Source organism: Carassius gibelio, chromosome B20 (assembly GCF_023724105.1).
Source record: "Carassius gibelio isolate Cgi1373 ecotype wild population from Czech Republic chromosome B20, carGib1.2-hapl.c, whole genome shotgun sequence".
Lineage (NCBI taxonomy): Eukaryota > Metazoa > Chordata > Actinopteri > Cypriniformes > Cyprinidae > Carassius > Carassius gibelio.
Genome location: NC_068415.1, coordinates 14,236,607 through 14,263,375, shown reverse-complemented (window position 1 = coordinate 14,263,375; position 26,769 = coordinate 14,236,607). Strand labels below are relative to the sequence as shown.

The 26,769-nt window shown below is 36.1% G+C and overlaps 1 protein-coding gene and 1 long non-coding RNA gene across 3 annotated transcripts in view; one reads left to right on the top strand and one right to left on the bottom strand.

Moving 5' to 3' along the window:
• The window catches only part of bach2b (BTB and CNC homology 1, basic leucine zipper transcription factor 2b), a 93,807-nt gene extending 67,869 nt beyond the window's left edge, over positions 1-25,938 (bottom strand). The window contains exons 1-2 of one of the 2 annotated variants that reach the window (XM_052585998.1): positions 25,642-25,937; positions 7,704-7,975 (exon numbers count right to left, since the gene is read on the bottom strand). In XM_052585998.1, coding sequence (XP_052441958.1) covers positions 7,704-7,769 — 66 coding nt within the window. In that variant the 5' untranslated portion in view covers positions 7,770-7,975; positions 25,642-25,937. Of the gene's footprint in view, positions 1-7,703; positions 7,976-25,641 lie in introns of both variants that reach the window. The other variant, XM_052586000.1, reaches the window with a different exon arrangement.
• Positions 24,347-26,319, top strand: LOC127983744 (uncharacterized). Its single transcript, XR_008160494.1, has 2 exons — positions 24,347-24,963; positions 25,195-26,319. It is a non-coding gene; the product is annotated as an uncharacterized LOC127983744 (long non-coding RNA).
• The last annotated feature ends 450 nt before the right edge of the window (positions 26,320-26,769 follow it).

Genomic DNA, 26,769 nt, shown 5'->3' with positions numbered 1-26,769 from the left:
ATGAATACATGTAAAATTGTACTTGATTAAAAATATATGAAGGGAATTAGAAATAATAAATAAATAACCTGAAATAAAAAGAGGATATATAAACAGAACTAAACTAATAAATAACTAAATAAAATAATAAATAAATATGTAAATATGTGTGTGTGTGTGTGTGTGTATGTGTGTGTGTGTGTATAGAGAGAGAGAGCGAAAGAAAGAGAGAGAGAAAGAGAATTTTCATAATATATGTAAATAAATATTTAACCCTAAATGAAAACATTTAAATTAACAGAAAATCAATTTAAAACAATAAATAAACAGGAAATCAAACAACTAAATAAACGAACAAATATAAAAAAATAAAAATACTAATAAATAAATAAATAACTCAATAGATAACTAAATAAATAGAAGAATAGGTAAACTGAACAATAACTTAACATAAGTTAACAAGAATCTTACTTAATAAAAGTTAATAAACTAACAAACAAATCAATATCTATCTATCTATCTATCTATCTATCTATATATATATATATATATATATCTATATATATATATATATATATATATATATATATATATGTGTAAATAATTGATGTTTTATATTATAATATATGTAAATAATAATTTAAGCCTAAATAAAAAATATAAATAAATAGAAAATGCATAAAAAGCAATAAATAAATAAAGTTAAAATAATCAAACACACATAAATCAAACTAACTAAATAAACAAAACTACATAGAAAATAAAAATAAATTAAATAAATATATAAAAATGCCAAAAAAGAAACAGAAAACATAAACCGATAAACTAACAAATAACCAAACAGATAACTAAATAAATAGAGAAATAATTAATTAAAAAGACCAACAAACAAGCAAGCAAACAAATAAATAAACAAATCATGTTTTTCTGCCTTAGGTTTCAACAACACCACACCAACAATAACCAAGGGAATTCATGGTAATCTCCACTAGACTGTGAATATCAATCCGCTGCGTTACAGTTTCTTTCTCAATCCTGTTACTGTAAACATTCCACATGTTCTAATTCCCATCAGTCTGCTTCAGAGTTCAAGCGTATTCAAACAGGACTGAGCAGTGAAACCTGTCTCTCTCTCTCTCACACACGCACACACACACACACACACACACACACACACTCACAGCCACGTGCACTCACCTCATTTCCACCATATATCTTAAGAGAAACATAATACAGCATGGCCCTTGCTTAATAAAAAACATATCGGGGCACCAACTCAAAACAGAGCAGAACTGGAGTCTCTGGACTGCACACAAAACACATCACTGCCCGAGGAGAAGCGGTCAGAAATTAACATGCAGGTTAATAGGTCAAACTCAAGGCTGGCACTTGCCTTTTAGTGTGTGTGTGTGTGCTTTTCGGCTTTTTCTGGCTTTACTTTACTGCTATGTTCCTGTCCGCTGCAAATGCTGGACTGGGCAGGCGGGCAGGCGGGACAAGAGAAAGGGAAATGGGTAGAGAGGAAGCTGGCAGGCACCTCGACCCCCTCCCCTGCTCTCTGTCTGCCTGCTGTGTGTTAAACTATATCCGTGCACATGTCTCCCCTTCCAGAGTCACTAGGCATTACCTTATAAAAGAACCAAAGGAGCTCTCTCTCTCTCAACCCTAATCATAGCCCTCCCCTTGACTCTATCTGCACTGCAAACAAAAAAAAAAACACTTTTTAAATCATAATTTTCTTATTGGATTATTTTATTTTAACTTTAGTTTTTTTTTACTACATTATATATATATATATATATATATATATATATATATATATATATATATATATATATATATATATATATATATATATTGTTAGTTATGATGAAAACTTATTTCATTTTTTAGGAATAATTTAGGAATAATATGCTGAATTATTTTTTTTCCTCATTTTCCCAATATATATGCAAAAAAAAAAAAAAGTTTGTCTTTGCTTATTCAAAAAATCAATGCAAAGAAATTTATAATTTTAAACATTTTTAAATACGTTTTTTTATATTTTTTCAAGTCAAAAACACTGATTAGGAAAATAAGATTTTGCAGTGTGTCCCCCTGTTCCTCCCTCTGTCAGTATAAAGAAGCGTCCTCGTGTACACGGATTCACATGACTCAACATCTCTGGCGGTCTGAATCCAGCCTCAACTTTGCTCTGTTTTTCCCATGGGGGAGAGGGAAATCAAGTGTGGGGATGGAGAAGGAGGGAGTAGGAGAAGAATGACGGTGTAGAGTGGGGGGTTCTGGAGCATTGCCCCGCGCTGGCTCAAATTTCCCGCTTGTCAAGCCTGATGGATTTGGCTAAAAATAAAAGAAAGTGGAGGCCCATGACGGGCAGATGAAGGAATGAATGAACTTTGCTGCAGCTTTACCCCCTACCCCATCCAAAAAAAACAAAAACACTCGATAACCCTCGACGGCAACTCCGAGAACTTCCTCCCTCGCTTTCGAACAAAGATGTTCTGATGCCAAGCGTGGCTAAGAGAAGTGCATTTCAGAAACAAACGTCCCCTTTTTCCCAAAGTCCAGACAGTGAGAGAGCACCAGGGAGAGAGAGAGAGGGACAAAAGAGACACAAAACATCCCAGGAAGACTGGGGATTCCTCTTCTTTCATTAATGCAACCCCCTTTGGGCTACAAATACAAACATAAGGTTCACGCTGGACAGTTTGCAGCATAATACAAAGTAGGAGAGCGGGGCTAGTTGTCACGACTGACTAACTATACTTTTATTCAACAATGACACATTAAACTGATCAAAAGTGGCTGTAAAAAATAATCTAGACAAAAAAAATGATCATGGCTTCAAAAAAAAAACATTAATACTGATAAGAAATGAATTATGCATCAAATCAGCATTTTAGAACAATTTCTGGAGGAACATGCGACAATGAAGACTGGAGTAATGATGCTGAAAATTCAGGAATAAATAATATTTGAAAATATAACTGAATAGAAAACAGTTATTTTAAATTGTAATAATATTTCACAACATTACTATTTTTACTGTCTTGATCAACAGTAAATGCAGCACTTACTCAAAAAATCTTACGTTACGAATTAAATTATTACGTTTGCAAGTCAAAACAAGTTGGTCAGGACACAGGACAAAATTATTTGATATTTTAAATCCTTTTTTGCTGATTTAATAATTGTTGTGCATTGCGTAAGTGTGGCAACTTGCTCCATACGATGTGACAACAAGCCCCACTACTTTCCCAAAGGTCAACATGTGTTTTCTTTTCGAGGTTATTAACAGCGTAAATATTTAATAAATAGGTACAGAAATCAACTTTCAAAAAACTAGTCTCTACTGGTAGCCTCTATTCGACACCCCGTTTGAACAGGGTAAGAAAGGCTGCATGATGGGTAAAAATTTAAATTAGGCCATTCCTAGAGACCAAGAGGAAAGAAAGAGACACCAGCAAAGGAAATCAAATAAAAGAGAGGAAGTGAGAAGGATTCAATGTCACCTTTGTCAGGTCAGAGATCTCGGTCAGAGATCTCAAGCCTCGAGTGCAAGTCCTCCAATGTCATCCCGAAATGAATTTGCACATACCCTCGCAGGCATGAACAAAGCATTCCTCAACTATTTCCCATGTTTCGCCGGCTTTAGATCACTGCAAGGCTACTGTACCGTACCATCTGTGACTGCAGCTGTGGTAAACCCTCCATCCACTGCCACTCACAAGGTTCATGTGTGACACACTGACCAGCAGCAGACCAGAGAAGTGCCACTGTCCACCCCGTACTCTCTTGATGACCACTGATATAGATACTTCCTTTTCAAAAAGCTAATTAGATGAAAACCGCACCTGGTTTCACCTGGCTTAAATGGCTACCCAGGATCTCTTATATCTTCCCTCACCTTATCTCATGGTAAGAGATGATACGTGATACAGCAGGGTTAAAAATAGCCCCTCTCTCTCTCACACTCATTCTCCATGACCTTTCACTTGCTCTCCTTACTGCTCGGAGCGTCGGAGGAAGCCTCAACATGCCGCTCCTTGACACAGACGAGACTCCTCGAACCCAAACACACCCAGAACAGGAGATGGTGTCATAGCCCCAAGTTTCTCACGGGGCAGTAAAATGAACTCTGTGGCCGGTGTCACATTTGGGATTTAATAAAAGGACCAAAGGGAATGGCTGAAAAGACGCTATGCAAGCCAGCACAAAATGGTCATTTACAAACTGAACGACGTCAGTCATTTCCAAAGGTTTACCTTTCATATTAAAACATACACAAAATATTAACTAACCCCTCAGGGTGCCGTTGAAGGGTGGGTTTGTGATTCATTAATTAGGATATGACGAAAGTTCGCCCTCGCGCTCCTTTTTTGAAATAAATAGGCAATTTTGTGTCATTTAATCTTTGGAAATTCTCACCAACTGATTTCCCACAAAATGTTTTGCTTGCTAAATGGACATAAACGTCGTCAAATTCCATGACGTAAGTGCCAAAACTCACGGAGAGCGAACACTCCTCTGGGACTCAACGAAAACAAACGAGAGCATGTTTAGAGAAATCTCTAAATCTTTGTTTTCATATTTGCATCAAGCCGCTCGCTCACCAGACCCCAGAAGCATTACATCACTGAGAGCCGGGAGCCCCCCGTGGCATCGGGACCCTTCACTTGTGTGGTTTCATCAATCAATGCCCTTTGAGTGAAAAGAATGCATGAGAGGGAAGGAGAGACGTGAAAGCCATTTGTTTTCTTTGTTAGGCACAAGCGGAAGACTTGAATCAATAGCTGAAGCCCATGAATCAAACTCTGGAGGTGGTCTGCTCACAAACAAGCCGTTCTGAGTCACACGTTTTAACGAGTCATTGCTCTCGGACATGGGAGAGAATGAGAAACACACCACTGTACGGTCCGGCCTTGATGCAGCTGCGCCGGGCATCTTAATCCATGACATTACAACATACTCAAATCACTCTTTCCTTTATGTTCTTTTTCCTCTGTCCACTTTGTTGGCTGGCTTAATGCAAAACACAAAGTCCTAAAGTGAGTTATGTTCCCCGGTTACATTACTTAAAGGGATAGTTCACCCCCCAAAAAATTATATCACCGTCTACTCACCATCAGACGTTTTGACCGTGTTATAAAACTCAGTGGGGTCCAATGTTGTTTTTGCTTTGTCTTTTATTATATGCACTTTTTATCTTTTGTGTTCCACAGAGGAAAGGCTTGTAAAGACATCAAGGTGAGTAAATGATGAGAATTCTCTTTTTTTGTGTGAATGATTCCTTTTATAAGGCTAGGCAACAGTGTCGCTGAGTTTACGAAAGAGATGGGAGAGCGAAAAATCAAAACAAAAGCGTTGAAAGCCTGCTGCTTTTCCCCTTCCAGACAATCCAGTCATTCAAAGGCATTCCTGGTGCATGATGGGGGAAACTTCACCCACTCAGAGTTATAAGTGCATGCAACATGCCTCACTACGACTTGAACAATGTCCTCTTTCATTGGCTTCACTCCATGCTGCACATGCAGAAAAGAACGCTGGGAACGGGACAGATCGCTAGCTCACAGTATGCACACGCTGAGGACGAACTGAGGCTAGATACAGATGATAGCTATATATGGAGATTAGGATATACAGTAAACTGCCATGTCACTTTATACCAACTTTTTAAATTGTAAATGATCAGTTAATGAATATAAATCCAATATGTGTTTTACATGGCATTGTAAAATCTGAGTTTGCAAACCGAGACTGGAAATCTAAGTTTTAGTTTTTTTAGTTTTAGGTTTTCTTTCAAGATTTTTTATTTTATTTTTTTGCATTTTTGCCTTTCTTATGACAGGACAGATCAGAACTGACAGGAAGCAAAATATAGGGGGTGGAATAGAGAAAGGTCCTTGATTTGGGATACAAACTTGGCACACCTGTACTGCAACTACGCTGTATGTTGACAAGTTTTAGAATTTGGAAAATCTAAGTCGACATGATTTTCACCTTATCTGTTTTCTAAATTCAGGTTACAAATCTTATTGTGAACAATTCATCCCTATATACGTTTCATATTTTTAAACACATTTTCTCGTAATGTTGAATCAAAATGACATGACGCTTAAATTCTGTCCCTGTAAGCTTGCAAGGAATGCCCACATCTTATAATCCAATCAATAACTGATGGCTAAAACCCCATCCTACATTTTTTCTTTTTCGAAAAGCTATATCACTTGAATGTGTCACAGTACGGAAGAAAAGATCTGCCGCTACTTTAAACAAAGACATAAAATGCCATAAAAAGAGTACAATTATTGTGTAGTATCTCTAGATCACTAATCAAAGAAGATGTGAATCATGTGACTCTTTGAAGAGATGGTCGGATGTTCTTCCACTGCAACACAAGATGTTCTTTGGATCGTCACAAATAATGCTGAAGAACATGATCATCATTAGGGCTGAAACATTTGTGTTCGTGCAGCTCAAGTGCTGCTGTCATTAAACCAAGAGTGTGCAAGCAAAAGCTACAACATCCTGAAATTTGTCTTCATTTTTTTTAATTCAACTTTTCACCCAAATAGTTGTACTGATGATATATTAATAAAACAATTTATATTTAATTAGAAAAACACAAAACAGAAGCATTACCACATGCAGTCTCGGACATTTAGATTACACTTTTAATCATTATAGTAGTCAGGTGTGGCATGGCTGACATTGACAACATCAGGAGATCTTCAAAAGTTCATCTCCTCAAGCAAAAATCATGGGAAACCTGCTCTCCAACAAGAACTTTCTAGGCTGACCAACCAGCAGCTTTACCCATGTAAGTCTGTGAGGGAGTCTAATGACTCTGAGACAAAGCTTTCCTTTGTCCTTTTTTAATAGCCCTCCAATGAAGACGGGATATGAGGCTTGACTTTACATACACATAAGATGCATGTGCGGCCCGTTCACTCGAGTCACATTTCCGAATGATCAAATCTTTTCCTCTCACAGCAGCAAAAGCCGCTTCCCCATATTAAAAGTTAAACTGGAATATATTACTGAACGTTCAGGGAAAGAAAGAGAAAATGGATCCGACAAGGTACTACAATGCTTTCATAATTAGATTGAACCTTCTGGCAGGAATTCGGCTACAATGAAAGTAAATATTGCAGTCACTTTGCGGCTTGATATATTTATTTATACGGTTGATATTTGCAGCACCTGGAGAGGAAACTGTGAAAAGGAAGCTATATTTCCTTTGCAAGACACTTTAGAAATACAAGTACGTAAACTAGATCAGAAAAGCAAAACCTTTAAGAAATCTGGTTTTTATTGGTGCGATTTTGCACCCGATGAGCCTTCTCTTCAAAATGGCAGACTTCCTAACTGAAACTGAACACTAGATATGCAATGTTTAATGGAGATTTTTTTTTTGCAAGATTGCAGGTGGTTTCATTCAAGTTCTCAAAGGGGACCACCGGACGCTCGCAGGGATGTTTGAGGACACCCGTCAAACATTTACCCGCCCCACAACTGACCTGATACCTGTGTGAGCGTGATCCGCTTCCATGATCTTTTGGGTCTATAAAAAAAATCTGACAATGTCTTAAGTCAAGTCTGCCTGGCAAACACATCCAACAAAAAAATACAGCATTTCCAAGCCAAGTCGCCCATCTTTTATGCAAATGCATTCGGGTGTAAAAGCAAAAGTCGTGAAATTCAACTCAAATATGATCACTCACAGTGGTCTGTTCCATTGTTTTTCTGCTCTGACAGGAGGTGACAACGACAGCTCCGAGTGTTAGCATGCGCTGAGATGCTCCTGTGTGACTGTGGGATTGAGACGCATGTTTTGGTGCAGCGCCAGCAACAGTTTTCGGCTGGGTGTTCGGGGTCGACAGCACAGGCCTCCTAATAGAGGAACGTCTCTCTGTGTGGAGTAAGCTCCACCTCGTCACGTTAACACACGCCCCTCAGACTTCATTGACTGTAAACCTCAGCCATACTTCCTTTCCTGTAATGAAGAGTGAATTTCTTATTATCATACATCACATCTTTCTCAGATAATCAAAACAACACATTTCAGTCTACATCTTATGAGGCAAAACCGACAGGTTTAGTCACCTGTTTTGGATCGCGCTTATTCTAAACGAATGATGTAATGAATCACAGTTTACAAAGTGATGTCGTGTTGGTACAGTGAGCTTCATCATTTGTAGTCTCAGAAACATTTGAAACCTAATTTGGCAGTCATTTGATCTAGTGTGGGACACATGTGCTTTCCATGTAGGTTAATGAATGTCAAGCTAACATCTTTTTTAATCTTTAACCAAGTGGTTTATTTCGCCTGTGCATACATTCATCACCATCTCTGCCATTAAATCATGAAAAAAGGCATGAACCTTGAAGTTCTTGAGTTTTGAATTATTATATTAAATATACATTTTCTTGTTTTTCTTTCTTTTTATTTAAAGTTTTTTGGTCAGCTTTAATTGAGGTTTCAATAAAGGTTTTACTAAAGTCTTGACACTTTAACTGTAAAACTATTGTTGTTTGTTTTGTATATTCTAAACTTTTCTGCATATTTTATATTTTCACAGTTTGTGATAATAGTTTACACAAGTTAAATAAACTTGCATCGGTTGTATTGTAAAAAAATAATAATTAATGGTTAAAGATAAGAACAATATAAAAAGACAATTATCTAAACTTAAGATAAGCATAAAATAAAACCATGTAAAGTTACATTATTATATACATCTAAAATATTATATACAATTTGTAAATCTATTATAAAAATCACAAAAAACTAAACAAAACAAAGATTGTTAGGATCATGTGATAATACATGATTGTTTCTATTTCTTAGAACGTGCTTCATGGAAACATTTCTAAATGTTAAAACCACGTAGGTATGTGTCAGACAGTTAGTCTGAGAAGTTGAAATGTTACACCGCCCTACGTTTTTTGGCTTCTTTTTCCATTTATTTTTATTTTTTTTTAAACTTAGTAATTGCTGTAAGCATTTGCCTATAGGCAAAGGTGGAGCCCTGTTCTTCAAGACTGTCCCTGTCTATGTCTGTTTGAGAAGACAAACAACCCTGACTAGTTATCTCAGGCTTCCGTGCATCTGCACATAACTGTTCCACTGCATGCATCAAACTATACAAATATGTAATACAAAGATTCTTACAAACATATAAATAACACATATAAAAATAAAAAAGAAGCACCTACATCAACAGACCAGGAACCACAAATAAAGGGAACCATAAAAAGGCTATTATCTAAAACAATATTAAAATTAAATGTTTTAAAAAGCATCTTAATATAAAATTAGAGCCACATTCTGTTGCTTCTTTTTTTGCTCTTTGAAACAAAAGATCTAACCAAAAACTATTTAAAAACTACTTTTCAAAAAACAATTAATAAAAGCAATTTTTTATTTAAAAAAACATTGTAAATACCTCTTAAAAGTACTATTTTATTATTATTAATTATTACTTACTAGTTAACAATTAAAAAAAAAAATAATCATATCATCATATCAATCACATCACTATACATCACACAGATCCATGATCAATTTTTTTTTATTTTATGTCCACAAATGTTTTGAGAATATAAATAATATGCACAAAGTCAAAGATATCACCTATAAAACTAACAGCAACCTCAAGATTCGTTGTGGAGTCTCAGCTAGACAATTAAAGGCAGCAGCATGTTTTCCTTCAAGACACCCATCACTGGAATGACCGGGTCTTGGACTCATTGACCCTTGGCACTTAAACCTGTTGACTATAAGTTAAGGTCACAGCTATTGACTGCAGGCCCATAAATCTGTCCGTACCTAAGGGTGGGCGCAGTGGCTTCTTTCAGCTACCTGATAAATCGAGCTCGACTCTGAGCCGCGTGCAGAGAGAGATCCATTTATGGATCAATGCGTCCTTAACAGCAGTATTATATTGTGTATAGAACATTCAAAGCTTTTGAGGTCTGTGGTCATGACCATTGTGCTCTCAGGTTAAGAAACTGTAATTCAGTCCCGCGCACACGCACGTCAAACTTCCCACCTCAGGCGAGTAAAAGCAGCATTCCATACGTCAAACTGCACTACATGACAGCGAACTCTCAAATACCATGTTTAATCTTTTCCATTCTGCAGAAACATCATTTCCTTTGACCTTAGGCTTTTGTTTACCGCTGCAACATTCGGCAAAAAATATGTCGCTCGTGTATGGTTTCTAACCTCTGCTGTAATATTTTTTTTTTTTTCTGCTGTAAATGATGTAGCCTACTGTTGTTATCGTTCTCTTTTAAGACGCTGCGAAAACATCTCTACCCAAATAAAGACAGAACAAAGCAAAGCAGTCACGTTCTGCAAGCCACACTGCAAGAGCTCAACCAATAAGAGGTTTCCACCAGGCAGCGTAAAGCCACCACCGGTGCACGGTGTTGATTTGGTAAAGACACGAGCGATTTACTGTACATTAGAGACAGGAAGTGGTCCCGCCACCCCTGCTGCTCCACTCCCACCTCTTACCCCTCCCCCTCGCCACCTGTGCGAGTCTCACAGGATGCACACACACTTACACACCTCCAGCTGCACAAAGACTGAAACCACATATCATACTTGTTTTTATTCATTCACACCTCAGTGCCCCACAAATCATTAATTTACTCCAGAGAACGTAAAATGCCTCTCAGACGATAAACTCTTGTTTTGAAAGCTACTACGAAGTTAACAGTCGCTGATGCGTATTGAAATCATAATGTGACAAAAACAAAGAAATTCTGAAATGACAAAAAAAAGCAAGTGTAATGTCTTACAAAGAAATAGACTTGAATAAATCACTCGTTATTACATATATTAAAATTTTTTATTACTTATTGTCTGTTTTCACATGAGATGATCCTCATCATTCAACATACATATACATAAATCATATAACACAAGCACCAAAAATAATACTGATTATAATAAAGTTAAAAAAGTAAAAATAATTGTATATTATTAAATCTTTTATCTTTAACTTTATTGTTGATTAATAAAATTATGAGTAAAAAGATTATTAATTATAACACTATAGAAAATAATATTGATAATAGTATTCCATTTTGAAAAGTGTTAAGTTATTTTTCTAAATATTATCTTAGTTGGCCCCAAAAAAAAAAAACACACACCATCAACCAACATATTTAACTAAATAAATAAACAGATTAATAAATAAATGACACTGAACTAATTCTGTTAGTATGCATTTTTTGATAAAAATGTTTCTGTTTAATAAAGTTGTCAGACACGGGCTCATTTTCGTTAAAAGTATCCAACTGAAACAAATAAGAATACAACAATAACTACAAAAACAACAAAAAATAGCAATATGTTATACGGAAAACTGTGGTTTTCCTCCAGATCTGGGGTGTTAAACTGAAAACTGACTGGTGTAAAAACTATTTTCACTCAGAAATCACTAGAGCATTTCACAAAAACTGCAAAGAAATGGCAAGTAAAACACTGCATTAAAATTAGAAATGTACAACTTTACAAAAATTATAGGTTGTCCCTGTTTTTAAACTGTTGAAGCTGTTTGCCAATTCTAGTGTTTAGTAGTAAAGCCAAGAAAAGTATATGTTTATATTAAATGTTTTGAATTTCATACATACACAAAATATAAAATTGAACACTGTATTAAACCAAAACCTGTGATAAGAGCTGTCCAACCAGAGTTTAATCTATCCATCACTCCTCTAGTGTTCAACACCGCTGACCTCTGCTGAAAGATTATTATTTATTCATGATTATTCATACAAACGGTCATCATCCACAGATGTTTCCAATAGACTGTGGTGTAAAACAACCTCCAAGCACATAATGGGACTGATTTGTTCTTCAATCTGAAGTGCAAAGCAATACAAATAAATCCGTCTGGGAGGAATTCTGACCTTTGCCTGATCCAGCGTTCCCTCTGACTTCACTTTGCCTGCCGATTCGCTCTGGCAAACCGAAAACAACTCGCCACGCAGGGGTCACACCCACTGCCCTCCATCCCTCGCTCCCCATCTCTTTTTACTAGCTGTCTCTCTCTAAAACAATGATCTCACCCACTTACCAGGAATCCGCTGATTGTTTTAAATACCTTCCACTCTTGTGGACTCAAGTCACTTTTTCCCATCCAGAAAATAGGAAGAAAAAATGCCAGAAGGGGAAGAAATTGACCTTGGCAGGAAGTTTAGTATCTAGCATGCCTGAAACACAGTTCGTTCAGGCTCTCAGCCGACATTGTTTTAAATTACCACTGTCCCATGCAGCAATTCACTATGGAGTAATGGAGAACAAGAGAGAGAGAGAGGTCAAAAACATCCACATTTTTCTGCAAGTTATGGTTGGCTGCAAATCTAAGGAATCTGAAAATGAAGCTGCCAAGGTACAGCAACGGTCTTTTATTTTTTTCTTCAATCCAGCTCAAAACCATTTCTCTGAGGAAGAGTGTGAAGCTGAGGTTTTGACAGCATAGCTGTGGTATGTTCACCTGGGATAAGCCTTGACAGAGCATCCAATGACGCACATACAGAGCGGAGAAAAAAAACATCAACACTTCTGCTGGCAAACATACCCAATTCTGAATCATTCACATAAATGTTTAAGGGTAAATATGGCATGAAACATTCATAGCAACACCATTTTCATATATGCTAAAATAAGCAGGAAAGCATTCAACGGCGTCATCTTGAAAGATGGGGGAAATAGGAAAAAAACCAAAGACACAACAAAACAGATTTTCCAGACTGGGTTATGTGTGTTATGTGCTTTAATAAGTTTTGTGGTATGGTGTGTAGGTTATATTTAGTCTGAGCACCGATATTGACACAGCACACTGCATATGACTCATCTGTACCGACACAGGCCACACTGTAAAAAAAAAAAATTGAAACATTTTGGAAACTGACAATTAAATATTGACCCAACAAATTGCTTTCAAATAATTATCCCCAAACAAAAAGATGCATTGGGGTAATTTTAGCTTTTGGTCCAAAGGTAAAATTAAAAATATATATTCTCTGAACATATTAAATTGTGTTCAGCCAATTAATCAAGTAAAAGTGAAATATCTGTGTTTGCTGAACAAGCCTTGCGGAGAAAAAAACGCACCTGAGAGAAACCGTTGGTAAAGGTATAGTGGATTCAAATATATCTACGCGGGAGAGATGAGGAGACTGAGGAGTCGATGCTGAAGTAGGCTACGACGACAGAAGTTCAGACATCATTTCAAAACAGATTTTTCTTCATTTAAGTTATGGTGAGTACTGAAATATGAATTTATTAAGTCTTGTTTACGTCAAACCGAGTGCAGGTCTCAATGTTTCAGCATAAAACCGTAAAACATGGGCATTAATGTTACACTACCGCCGCCATTACACTAACATTGGGTAAGGTTAAACGCATTAACGACTCTCCGAATGTTTTACTTGAGGACATAGTATATTGTAATGTCTGAAAAATGAAATCAGAACGAAGACAGTCTGTGAGATGAGAACACTGTCCCGGCCCTCCGATCTAACTTATGCTCCGAACTTACTTTGTTAACCCCATCACTGCCGGTGCAAAACAAACACAAATTTCACAACTATGAAGAGTCTGTGCGCTACAATATTTTCCTTAGCCTACATAACATTGTATTTTGCAAAATAACATTGAATTCACGCCTTGGTTTCATGACATCCTTTAATAAACTAATTTAGTCCAATACTAATATCTCATTTACTATTTATTGAACTAAATAATTTTATCAAACTATATTGTGATTATGATAAATGTATGAGACACTAGCTATTAGTTATATGTTTCTGTTATAACTTTTTTTTTTCTCTCTCAATGTAGCCAAACATCCTAGGTCTGACTCAACGTTACGACTTTCACAGTGAGTATTTAAAAGTTTTTATTGCATATTTGTTCATACCATATTCGTGTCAAATACCCTTAGCTCTTGTGATATTTAAATTGTGTTAAATTGCTTTATTGAGAGCCGCCAATGAGACCCTTCTAAAATTTGTGACACTGTAATTCAGGCTACATAATTTACAAAGTGGTTGGCCAATTTGTCTTACACCCGTTTGACACATACTCCATATGCAGTGCTTATGTTCGTGTTGCAGTACATGTATGGCAAGCTATAAAGCTCAGAATTAGTAATGTTAATTAAATCACTATTTATTAATAGCAATCTGTTAATTAATAATTAAATACTGTTGGGTTTCTCACACAAACCGATCATTTCGTGTCAGACATCAATGTGTCAGTGACAGTATTTATATCACATTTTACCTCAAATCAGCCGTCCCCACACCATCACTTCTGGTAATGAGGTCAAATTACACGATATGGCATAGAGATACTTACGAAAGATCACTTGCGCCGCTTGCATCCCATTGAGATACGCCATATTGTGTACATGACTTTGGAACAGAGTAGAGTTATAAATTATATTCAAATTAAATGCATATGTGGTGAAATTACTAGATTTATTAGAAATGAGATATATTTTAAATTAAAACTTACAACAGGCTTGACAAAAACAGCCGATTCTCATCTTTTCTTTTGTTTTAAAATCTTTTTTACAAGAAATCCTCCAAGAAAGGATGAGTGTTAACCATTATGTCACTTTTTTTTACCAAAATGCCAGGTATAGTGTCGTTTTCCTTGCTTTATCCAAGGAAAAAAGCCATGTGTTGACTTTGAAACAGAGTAGACTTTAAATTATGTGCATCTGTGGTGAAATTACTAGATTTTCATGTCAATACATGTTTATTTTAATGCGAACAATGTGCTGTCACTTTAATTTAGTGGGTCCAGCACAGCAAAAAATAGACTTAAACCAGAAATGCCGCACTGCTGCAGACATACCGCACCTGGAACACACTGTGAAAGCTCTAACCGGTTAACATACTCACTGCAAATGGAGTATGTGTGAAATGGGCATTAGTCTGGGAACCCCTCCCTCAGAAAATCTCTACAAACTTGAACAAATTTTATTGTACATCTAATTAATTTTTTCTAAAGATTTCTAACTCTTTTTTTATATATATATATATCTGGGTCTTTTGCCCTTTCAGCAGTGTGGACTTGACTATCACCAGCATGCTGGTCACTCAGTCCACAGTTGGCTATATTTTCCAGTTGCTGTACAGACTTTATGACAACTTTTCCCCATTTAGCTCTATCTTTAGAAAGCCTTTTTTTTTTTTTTGCAAAAGTATCATCTTTCAGCTTTTTCATTTATTTATTTTGCAGGTTTAGAAGAAGTCCATGCAGTGCTGCTTCTGCAAGTTTTCATCACCTCACCAAGACCTAATTTTCAACTTGCAATTGGTCAGTTAATGCAACTTCCTTTCCATGTTTACACCTAGAATGTGTTTGCATTTTCAAGACAATTGGAGCTTTAAAAACACATTTGTGGAGGGTACATCCAAAGACTGGCAACAAGGGGAATACCACATTTTCTTGTGATTTTAGGGAAATCTGCTCTCAATCAACATTTCTTTACCATTTAAGAGGACATCTTAAAAACCACGAGAGGGTTCATTGTCCATTTTTAAATTATAATTTTGTAGCAACAGTTACTGTACATTCACAGCTCATAAGAACAGGAAAATACAAATCCCATGGATTAAATGAATTAAAAATTAAATGGATTAAATTCTGGACATCAGTTTGTCCTGAGAACAGGTGCAATGATGCGAGTCCATCTTCTTCCTTAGGATGTGCATAAATAAAATGTTTTATATTGTTAGTGCAGTTTCATAAATGAAGTACCTAAATACCAAAATGTCAGTGAAATTTCTCTAAACACTGATAATACATGTTTTTTAAATAATTGTGTAAAAAATAAAGTGGTTTTGTTAATGTAAGATCTAAGGTCTAATGAGTTTTGTGCATCTTGAAATCCTGAATTGAAATGCATGATTTTTATCTACTAAGGTCTACTGTGCAGAAATGTTCAATGTATTTACCATTTAAGGTATTTTCACAATACTGTTGTAGATTTGATCAAATGTATTAAATAAAATGGCAGTATGGATTGAGTGTTTAATGTATATATATTTTTTTCTTTTGGGGCAACGGGGAATAAACAATACAGTGAAGTTGCTTTACTAATATAAATTTACCAAAATATATTTTTAGTTTAGGTAAAACTAAAAAGGAATGCTACTACAATTTAAAATGTATAATTGGGCCAATAACATGGGTTGGTAACCTAATTTCGTTTCAATTGTTTTAACAAATTATTTCTAATTTAGCCAATGTTAACAGACTATTGCTACAATTGATAAAATTACATTTACAGAATTTCACTTGGGCCAATTGAAAATTTTAGATGTGACCAGTCACTAGAAAATTTTGAGTTGGGAAGATTATAAATTTTTTACAGTGCAGTGACACCCCTGCCCTCCCGCGCACGTTTCCTTAGTCCTATTGTGGTGTGAAACCGTTTTCATTTGTGTGTGACAGTGGGTCTATGTATATAATGTATATATGAGTGTGTGTTTGTGTAATTGCTTGAGGCTGTTTCTGGCCCACATTCACTGCAGCACTTGGAGTGGCTGTTTTGCAGGCAGTAAAGAAACTCCTGCCTGCTTCAGTCAGGTCACTGATTGACTGTTTGTCGTGTCTGGAGAGAGTAGCACTCAAGTACTCTGACCTAAGACTTCGGAGCAGCCAAGCATTGATAAGGTGGCCAGGCCTGGAGATTTCTGCAGACAGCAGCACATCAGCGCATAAATAATGGTGGAGCAGTTAAGAGTGTGAGAAAGAGAGGGAGAGCCGCAAACCGAGATCCAGTGACACTGCACAAGCTGTTTCCAATTCCTATGATGCCTGCTAGTGTACACTGCGTCATGCATACTTTCAAGGGGATTTATGTAGAAGTTACCTTTACTAGATAAAATGCATTCATTTGGGATAGCCTGCAATATTAAATATTAAAGGGGGGGGGGGTGAAATGCTATTTCATGCATACTGAGGTTTTTATACTGTTAAAGAGTTGGATTCCCATGCTAAACATGGACAAAGTTTCAAAAATTAAGTTGTACGTTTGTACGTTGTACGTTAAGTTGTACGAAACTTGTGACAAACCGGAAGGAGTATTTTTGTTCCAAAAATACTCCTTCCGGTTTGTCACAAGTTTCGGAAAGTTTTTTCGAGTATGGCTCTGTGTGACGTTAGATGGAGCGGAATTTCCTTATATGGGTCCTACGGGCACGTCTGCCGGAAGAGCGCGCGCTCCCGTATAGCAGAGCAATGAGAGGCTGAGCACAGGCATTCACTGATCAGAGCGAGAGCGAAATGTCACAAAAGAAGTGTGTTTTTGGTTGCCAGGGCAAGACAACCCTGCACAGATTACTAAAAAAACCAGCATTAAGGGACCAGTGGATGGAGTTTATTTTTTACAGAGCAATAACGGAGTTGTGCAAGTGTTTTTGTTTGTTCCCTGCATTTCGAAGATGCTTGTTTTACAAACAAGACCCAGTTTTACGCCGGATTTGCATATCGTTTATTTCTTAAGGATAATGCAGTGCCAACGAAAAAGGGTCACGATCGTGTGTTGGAACCGCAGGCGGTGAGTAAAACTGCTTCAAATATCTCTGTGTTGTTAACTTAACTTAGCTATCGGTGCGTAAGCACATCAAGTAAACAACATGCGATGTTGTCATCAAACTGCATTTTCCACATGTACACCTTAAATTTAAAAAAAAAAAAGACGACATAAAGTGGAACTTAGTCATTTTCCAAAACCGCTAAGCAAATATATACAATTTCAATACATACTAGAGATGTCCTGCTGTAGTCGTTGCTGCTCTTGTTCAATTTCAGCCTCTGGAATTAATATAAGGCTGAATCTGACTGTTAGCCATGGTTTGTTTTGGATGTTTTTTTCCTCAGGGTAATGTCACAGCTTCCAAACGCTCTCAACGCAAAAGCTTACTGGCGCTCGTGATTCTTTAGCTCTGCCCACACGTCACGCCTCCAGCCGGTCGTGTTTTTCCGGGAAAAATCGGTACAGACTATCTTTCTCTTATAAATATAATAAAACTAAAGACTTTTTGGAGTTATGAAGGATGCAGTACTACTCTATAGGTACTCAAGATTAACAGGATATTGAGTGAAAACGAGCATTTCACCCCCCCCCCCCCTTAAGTAAAAAAGAAAATAAAAATAAATAAATAAATAAATAAATATATAAACACACTTTTCATTATATAATATAAAAATACTTTTATTCGAAAGTTTGGGTTAAGTAAACAGAAGAAGAAATGAATCATTTTAATTACTTTAATACTATTAATCAAGGATGTATTTAACTGATAAAAAGTAAAGTAAAACTCTTACACTGTTACATCTTTTTGCACTTTTACACAAAACTTTTGAATGTTTATTCACTACAGAATAAAAAAACATTACTTTCTGCAAAAATATTAAACATCTTAAGTGTTTTAACAAATAATAGGAAGAAATGTTTAGTCAGCAAAAACATAAAAACATAAAAAAAAAAAAAAATCCTCCAAAGACTCAAAACTTTTAAAATGGTTGTACATATATTAATATAATATCCAGATATAAAATATGCATTTCAATAGAAATGAAAGTATAACATTTACAATTAATTAATAACATTAATACAATAATTTTTGCTAAAATAATATAATATATAATAAAATAAAATGTTAATATTTTAATATGATAAAAAATTCTATAATTTATATAAATTGTCATAGCCAAAATGACAAATGACTGTCATGTACAGTAAAACAATTTTTTTAAAAATCTTTATATCCCCAAACAATGCATAGAGATAAATAAAAAAAATACTAGACCCGCTACTCATTTTGACCAGATTTACTTCAGCCAAACACTGTGTAGGACTTTGTGTAGGTGTTTGGTGTGTAAATTTCCCCCTTGCGATAGATTTGTAGACTTGTTTCCTGTATCGGTTGCAGTGTTTTTCTGAATATACCAGTTGAATCTAACAGCTCTTATGAAAGTTAGCCACCTGTTGGACCTATTTGCTCTATCGCCGGTGAGTCAGCACACTATGAGCTGTATGTTGCGCCAAAATGCTCTATCGAGCAGGACAGACTGAGTCAGCCTCACTTCCATCTAAACTTTCAACTGGTTTTAACTCCCACTCGAAGCGGAACGCAGAGGAGATGAGGAGAGAGATGTCTGGCACATGGAGAATGTGAGAATGAATGAGTTGCAGACTGCAGAGTAAAGCGCAGTTACATGAATGAGTGTGCAAAGTGCAGTGAAAGTAACCAAACAAGTCTGAAAGAGGGAAAAACAGCGTGATAGTGGTCTGCCATTCTCCAGGGTTCTCCAGTTGCATTGCACATGTGACTCAGCAGCTGCAGGATTGAATATTCTGACAGGGATGACAGATCCCAATTTAACAGCAGAACAAACACACACACCCAACGCACACAGGACGAGTCATCCACAGAGGAGAAGCATTAGCTTTAGACTTATAGGAGCGGAAAGAAAGTCATACTTTTATTGAGCAAGGATGCATTAAATTGATCAAAAGTGACAGCTGAGACATTTATAACTGTTAAAAAAGATTTCCATTTCAAATGAACGCTGTTCTTTTTAACACTTTGTTCATCAAACAACGAGAAAATGTATCACTGTTTCTTTAAAAAAAAAATTAAGTTTCAAAACTATAAGAAATTTTACCTGAGAACTAAATCAGCATATTAGAATGATTTCTGAGAGATCATGTGAGACTTGAGTAATGGCTTCTGAAAATTCATTTTATGTTATAATATATTTAAAAATTATGTTATAATATATTAAAATAGAAAACAGTTAATATAACATATAGTGACCACCATGCACATTTGCTGTATGAAAAAAGCAGCTTTGAAATGTTGTTCCACAGGACAAAGTCATATACTGGTTTGGAGAGACATAAGGATGGGTAGATGATGACAGATATTCTTTTTAAAGCAAATAATCTGCCAAAGGTGTGACTCAATTGGACATGTGATTGCACGATTTCTGCTACAGCATTTTATACTACTTCTCTTAGCTAAAATATTTGCTACTAAAATTTCTATATGGACATTCTGGCAAGTATGATGGGAAACAAAATTAATAGTATTAAACATGTACTTACTTATCCTGTAAGTGTGTGCATATGCACACACACACATTCTAAAACCTGCAGGGCAACAGGCTCAAACGTTGAAACCAAACTTGCCGTAAATTGAAACAGCATAGTTTCACAATGGCAAACAACTTTGTGGTAAATACCTGCCACAGAAACAGGAAAAAAAATAACAAATGACTGCAGAAGATGTGCTCTGCAAACACAAAGAGCCACAGCTGAGTAAACTATGAGACTTATCATCTTGATCTAAACAAATAAATAAAAATACAGTACATGAAACTGCATTTCACTCCTCATTGTTATTTAAACAGGTACGGCTAGTTTCCATTTTTCTCTAGACATAGTTGGAATAATACTAAAACCACTTCTACACTCCTATATTGCCACAATATTAAATTAGGAAACAGTTGATAATGACTTAAATATAAAAACACTGATTATGACAAATGTCACTAGTGGTCCTATATAAATGACCTTTATTTAAAGTCTCAGAACAACTTATATTACACACCATTCATATGAGTTTTCATACGAGTACATAAAGGTATCTTACGCTCACAGAAGCTGCTTTTATTTGATACAAACTACAGATAATATTGTTAAACACCATTACAAATTATCACATAACAACGCTGAATTTTCAGCAGAATTTGCTCCAGTCTTCAGTGTCACATGATTCTTCAGAAATCATTCTAATATGCTGATTTGTTTCTCAAGAAACCTTTGTTATTATTATCAAAATTAAAGTCAAACGTTTTTTTTTTTTTTTTGGTGATACATTTTTCAGGTGTCTTTGATGGATAAAAAGTTAGAAAGAACAGCATTTATTTGAATTTTCTAAATGTCTTTATTGTCACTTTTGATCAATTTATAATGCAACCTTGCTAAGTTCAAGTATTAATTCATTCTTTGGAAAGAATCTTACTGACCCTATACTGTTGAACTGTAGTGTACATTAAGAAAAAGATCAATGAGAAGGAATGTGAGAGGTTTACTATGTGCGAGAGAGGTTGACAGTATCAAAACAGCAGCTGTGCCGTGTTTACTGCTCACTCAGAGCCGACGCCGCCAAGAGGAAGCACCGAAAATCTGACAGACACACGTCATCCATTAATAACTACACACATAAATCCCTCGATTCAGCTTAAAACAGAACTCCCACAAAGAAGGAGTTTAAAAAGCAATCATCCGAACGTGACGGTAATTGCGTTAATTCAGCGCTCCGAGTGGAATTCTCTTTCCGCACGCTGCTGTGGGCCGGAGAGACTGTTGACTGTTACGGAATTCCTGGTGTGGTTTTTATGGGCTTCCATTGAGTCGAACGCTTCCACTATTCCACCCATAAACTTCCTGCTCGTTGGCGCTTGTTGTTTTTAACTGGAGCTCAATTCAGGCCAGATGTGGACCGCCATGTCAGTCATTTTTATTTATATGTTTATTTGCATTTTAACACCGTTTAAAAGCACTGGATGACAGTGGCAAATTTCAAATGAGACAATTTCACTGGGATACAGTGATGTATAGTCTGATTCAGGTAACACAAGCAGACAATCCCAAAAATCCAAGAACAAAACAGTCCGATCAGGATTTGACCCTGTGGCAACAGCCAGTGAGATTAGCTTTGGCACAAACACCGATGAGGGTGAACACACAGAGAGATTCCCTCTTACTCTCTGTGGGTTTGTGTGTCATTCCAGACACACTCAGTATGCAGTGACTGATGATGCCAATCACTCACTGCCATCCAAATGCCACGTGAGAAGAGAAAAAAGCGCCGTCTGAACTTAAATGGCTCAGCTTGCTCTCTCTATCTCTCTCTTTTCCTTTTTCTCCCTCTCAGAGGCTGGAACTCGGTCAAAAATGCCTTCGTGCTGACGTGGGACGGCTATGGGAACATGTTTGCATACCCAAGGCTCTTATTCTGTGCAAAGAGCTTTACTGGTGGGCTTATTCAAACAGGCGGGAGAGAAGAAATGCTAAAACTTGTAAAATCTTAAGTGTACCAGAACACTGCTGTCCCAGTACTATGATGCATGAGAGTTTGAAATCTATTTAATCCAATATCAATCATTAGGCATAATCAGGTTGATGTGAAATATCCGTATATTTTCCTACTCTAGTTACTCAGTGCCATTTAAAACAATCAGCAACAATGGGACTGGCTCTTTAGAAAAATTACTCATAATGAATCAGCAGCATTAGAATGCCTGGAAAGTAAAAAAAAAAAAAAATGCTGTTAAACTGTTATGTGATCTTGAAAGTATATTAGATCATTTTCTTAAAAGATAATAAAAATAATAATACTACAAAAAATACAATAATTAATTAATTTACTGAATTTGCATGTATTGAATAGTGAATTCTAAATCTGTAATAAATTGGACTGATCAGTTGTGAGCAAGAAAGGAGATCATGAGAGACTGACTTGTAGAGAGAACACGCTGAGGGTGGAATATTGGAGGGAGATTTTAATGAAGCTGTTAATTGCGCTGCAGACTCAGGTCAGACAGACTCATCCTCCCTGAAATTATGACTTTATTATGAGTGCTGACAGGGGCTTTATTCACTCCTTTTCTTTCTGTACAAGAAAATGTACATCTGTTCAAATTCAACAAGACAGCTTACATTATATGTGATAGGAGGAGATTTATGTATGGTAACAGAATAGCGCAGCTGTATAGTGTTTGGGGGTCCATGAAAAGGTTGTGAACAAAAATACTTTAGAAATAAATAAATCATCAGTTTTAACTAACTAACTAAAAAAATAAACAATATAAAATTATAATAAAATAAACTTTTTAATAATTTGAAAAAAATATTTAAATGTTATAATCTAACAGTACAGTATTATGAGTATAAAAATGATAATGCAATGTAATAATGTGCTTCATGTAATGTAATTTTTCCACATATTTGTAATATAGATTTTTTTACAGTATAAAAAAAATGGGGCTTTATTTGTCAAAATATATCCAGCTAATTACATTTTGCAAAAAAAAAAAAAACATATTTGGAGGTCTGTGACATCTAAAAGATTGAAATACATTATTTAAAAGAGAGCACACATTTTCATGCAAATACACTATTGTAGACTAATTAGCATATAAACTTGAGGGAAATTACCTTAATCCATGACCTATATAGTGCAACACAAATATTTGTTTGTTTATAAAACGCATAGGTCTTCCTTTGAGACACAAAAGAAGTTGTTAGGCACAATGACAGCCTCGGTCACCATGTACTTTCATCGTATGATGCAAAAAGAGGCAACGGTAGCGAATGGTGACTGGGCTGTCATTTTACTTAACACCTCCTTTTGTGTTCCAAGAAAGAAAGAAATAAAGAAATAAAGAAAGAAAGAAAGAAAGAAAGAAAGAGAACAACATGAGTAAATGACGACAGAAAGTTCATTACTTTTAAAGACCTGTCACTTTAAGGCATTTGCTGATGCACAATGTATATCTGTGATCTCCATCAGGGGAGGGACAGTGTTGAGCTTGAACGCATGAGACTGTAAAAAACAACAACAACAAAAATACAGTGGCGTCATATTTGCAACACGGGATCATGCACGTGTTTCTATACATTCAAATCGATTTACAAACCTTAAATCACATTATTTTCAAATAAGACAACGTGGTGTTTTTTAGCAATGGTTTCTACAGTCTACCTTAAACGCTTAGAAGGGGGAGGGGGCAAGTGCAAACAGTTTCATAAAAGGACAAGTGTTTAAAAAGCGATCTTATGAATAGGCGATTAGGGAAACAGGAAATTAATTTCTAAATTGAAATTAATGCAAAAACACGCAGCAACGATATGGTGATGGTTGAACATTTCAGTCTGTCATGTATCTGGGGCAAAGGAAAATATCCTGGATGGTTCAGTAGCGCCGCAGACAAAGGAATGCACGCGCAGCTCAAACTGCTGCATCACCTCATTTCAAATGCCCTCATAACATTGATTCATTCAGACGCCTGTTAACTCACTCGCTTAATTACCGGGATTTATTAATTCATGCATGAATTAAATAAACTGAATGAAAGTCCGAAAGGAAGAATATATGTAACCTATATATATATATATATATATATATATATATATATATATATATATATCTATATATCTATATATATATATATATATATATATATATATATATATATATATATATATATATATATATATCTATATATATATATATCATATTTTGCCTGCGATTGCCAGAATAAATCACCCAAAATAATATCTATCTATCTATCATTATTGTTGGCTTTTCGCAAAAATGCATAAACATGAATAAGCGAAAAAATCTGCGAAATAAAACAGCCAAGTCATTCATAACAACATATTCACATAAACTTCTATAAGTACCAAAAATGTGCTATAGTAAATAACGTTTACAAATCTCCAACGTTTATACATCAACGGGTGTCTCTTTAAAATAGGGTAACATCACATTACATTCCCGAACGCTCGCGCCCGCGCTTATACATCCTTCTCTACTGGTGTCCGTTAAATTAGTCATATTATTCAACGCGGAACTTAATGCGAAACACCTGCTTCAATTGAGGGAAGTTCACCGGTGTTATTTGAAGACCGGAGATGCAGCATTCCAGTGCGCGCGCGCTGAAAACGGTCCCTCTTTCCTTTAAATGGTAGTCGAGACGTTTGCATTGGCTGCTGAACCAAATAAGGCTCGCAGTCCCTTACACAGCAAATATTCTGCTGATTTTATGGAGATTAATCAGTGTGTAATGCAATGGCTGTGGTTTACATCAGCGATGAGCTGCGCGGAACAAAGACAGCTTGCTTCCCATTTTTACAACCCACTGCAGTAAGCACATTTTCCGACCAGCCGTGTATTTCTATCTGATTGCTCTTTAAAACAGCGATGAGCTAATATACAGCCCATTCTCTATAGATTAAACCTTCATGCTTATTTATATAAAACCTATTAATTGTGATTATTCGTTACGGCAAAAACCATATGTTAATAATATTAACCGCTTCCATAATTTTTAAACTATTGCAACCAGCTTGATTTCTCAACTTCTCCATTCAATAGGAAGAAAAGGAGGCGGGAGTCTACACCGGGGGTCTCCGTCGTTGTTATGATCGGTCAAGGCCGAGTGACAACTTCTTTTCTTTAAGCGAAAACAAGCCCTGCCTGACCCCTCCTCCCCCCGGGATCGCAGTGCATCCCACTACTACCAAACACACACTCAAACTATTGTCAATGCTGCACAACAGGATGTGGTAACCGTGCGTTTTAAAGGGAGTGTGTTTTCAGCTGAAGTAAACCCAAGCAGGCATGCGGTCGAGTTTTTTTTCTCTCCCTGTAAGTGATATTTGCCAATACTTTTATTTTTTTTTGACACAAAACCTCCAAGTACCTGGTAGTTGTGAAATAGCCCACGCAAGAACGCAAGTTTGGCGCTCCGTTTCTATTTACGACAGACGAATCACATGTAACGCACAGGACGCATCGAGCAAAAATAATCATGCAACTCACCTTCAGCCTAGTTTTTTTTTTTTCTTCCTTGTGATCCAGCCCTCTTGTCCGTTTAGCAAATAATAGTTTTTCACATGATGACTTCCTTGCAGACTCCTAAAGCGCCAGGGCTGCAGGGAGATCACGTTTGTGGTGCACTCTGTCAAGATTTCTTTTTCTTTAGGAGGGAAAAAGCACGTTTATGGTTGTAAAAGTGTTTGTAAAATGTGTGTAAATGGTTGTGCGGTGATCTCTGCAGCGTGCGGCTCCGTCTCCTCTGTTTGTTACACTCGAATGAAACGCCTACTCTCAATCGCTACATTGTTGACATTCGCGCGCTGACGTCATCCCATCCCTCATTCACAACATAGCGCGCGCTGCGCATTGCGTTGCTGCCTCCAGCGGCAAATACGCGCGCAGCCGCGGTTCGCGAATTGAGAGTAGCGGGGACAGCCGATGACTGTTCCGTGGCCAGTTACACCAGGACAAGCTGATCCTAAACGACGACTCAGAATCAGACCCGCATCTTGAGAAACTTTTAAGAACAATACAAACAAATTGAAAATAAACGGCCGTTTGAAATGCGTAGGACTGAACAGACTACTGACCTGTTAGTTATGAACTCTCGTTTTCTACTATGCTGTAATTGAACTTTTTGCAGTATCAAATGTATTTATTAAAAAAAATGTTTTATATTTGTATTTGTTTCTTATTTTAAATTTCTTATTTTTACATATTTCTCAGCGTAGGTTTATTTATTTTTTAAGTCAAATGATATAAAGGACTATCTACTATGCTGTGATTGGGATTTATAAAAATGTTTTATTCAAAAACTCTCTTAATTGTTTTACACACTTACAAGTGAATATTCTACCGTTTCTGTATATAGAGGCATATACATTTTTAATAGGCCGTGATTGCTATTTTATCTTTGTAATATGAAATTTGCTTTTTCATACATTGTTATTTTGTATTATTATTTGCTTTTATTTTTAGAAAAGTTCCATGAAACTTAATATTTTTCTGTGTTCATTTTTGTAAAGTTATTTTAATATATTGTCACACATACCTTAAAGTGTTGACAAAAGAGCCAGTAAACACACTTAGACCATGCAACTAAAATAACGTAACAGATAACTTGCAAAACTG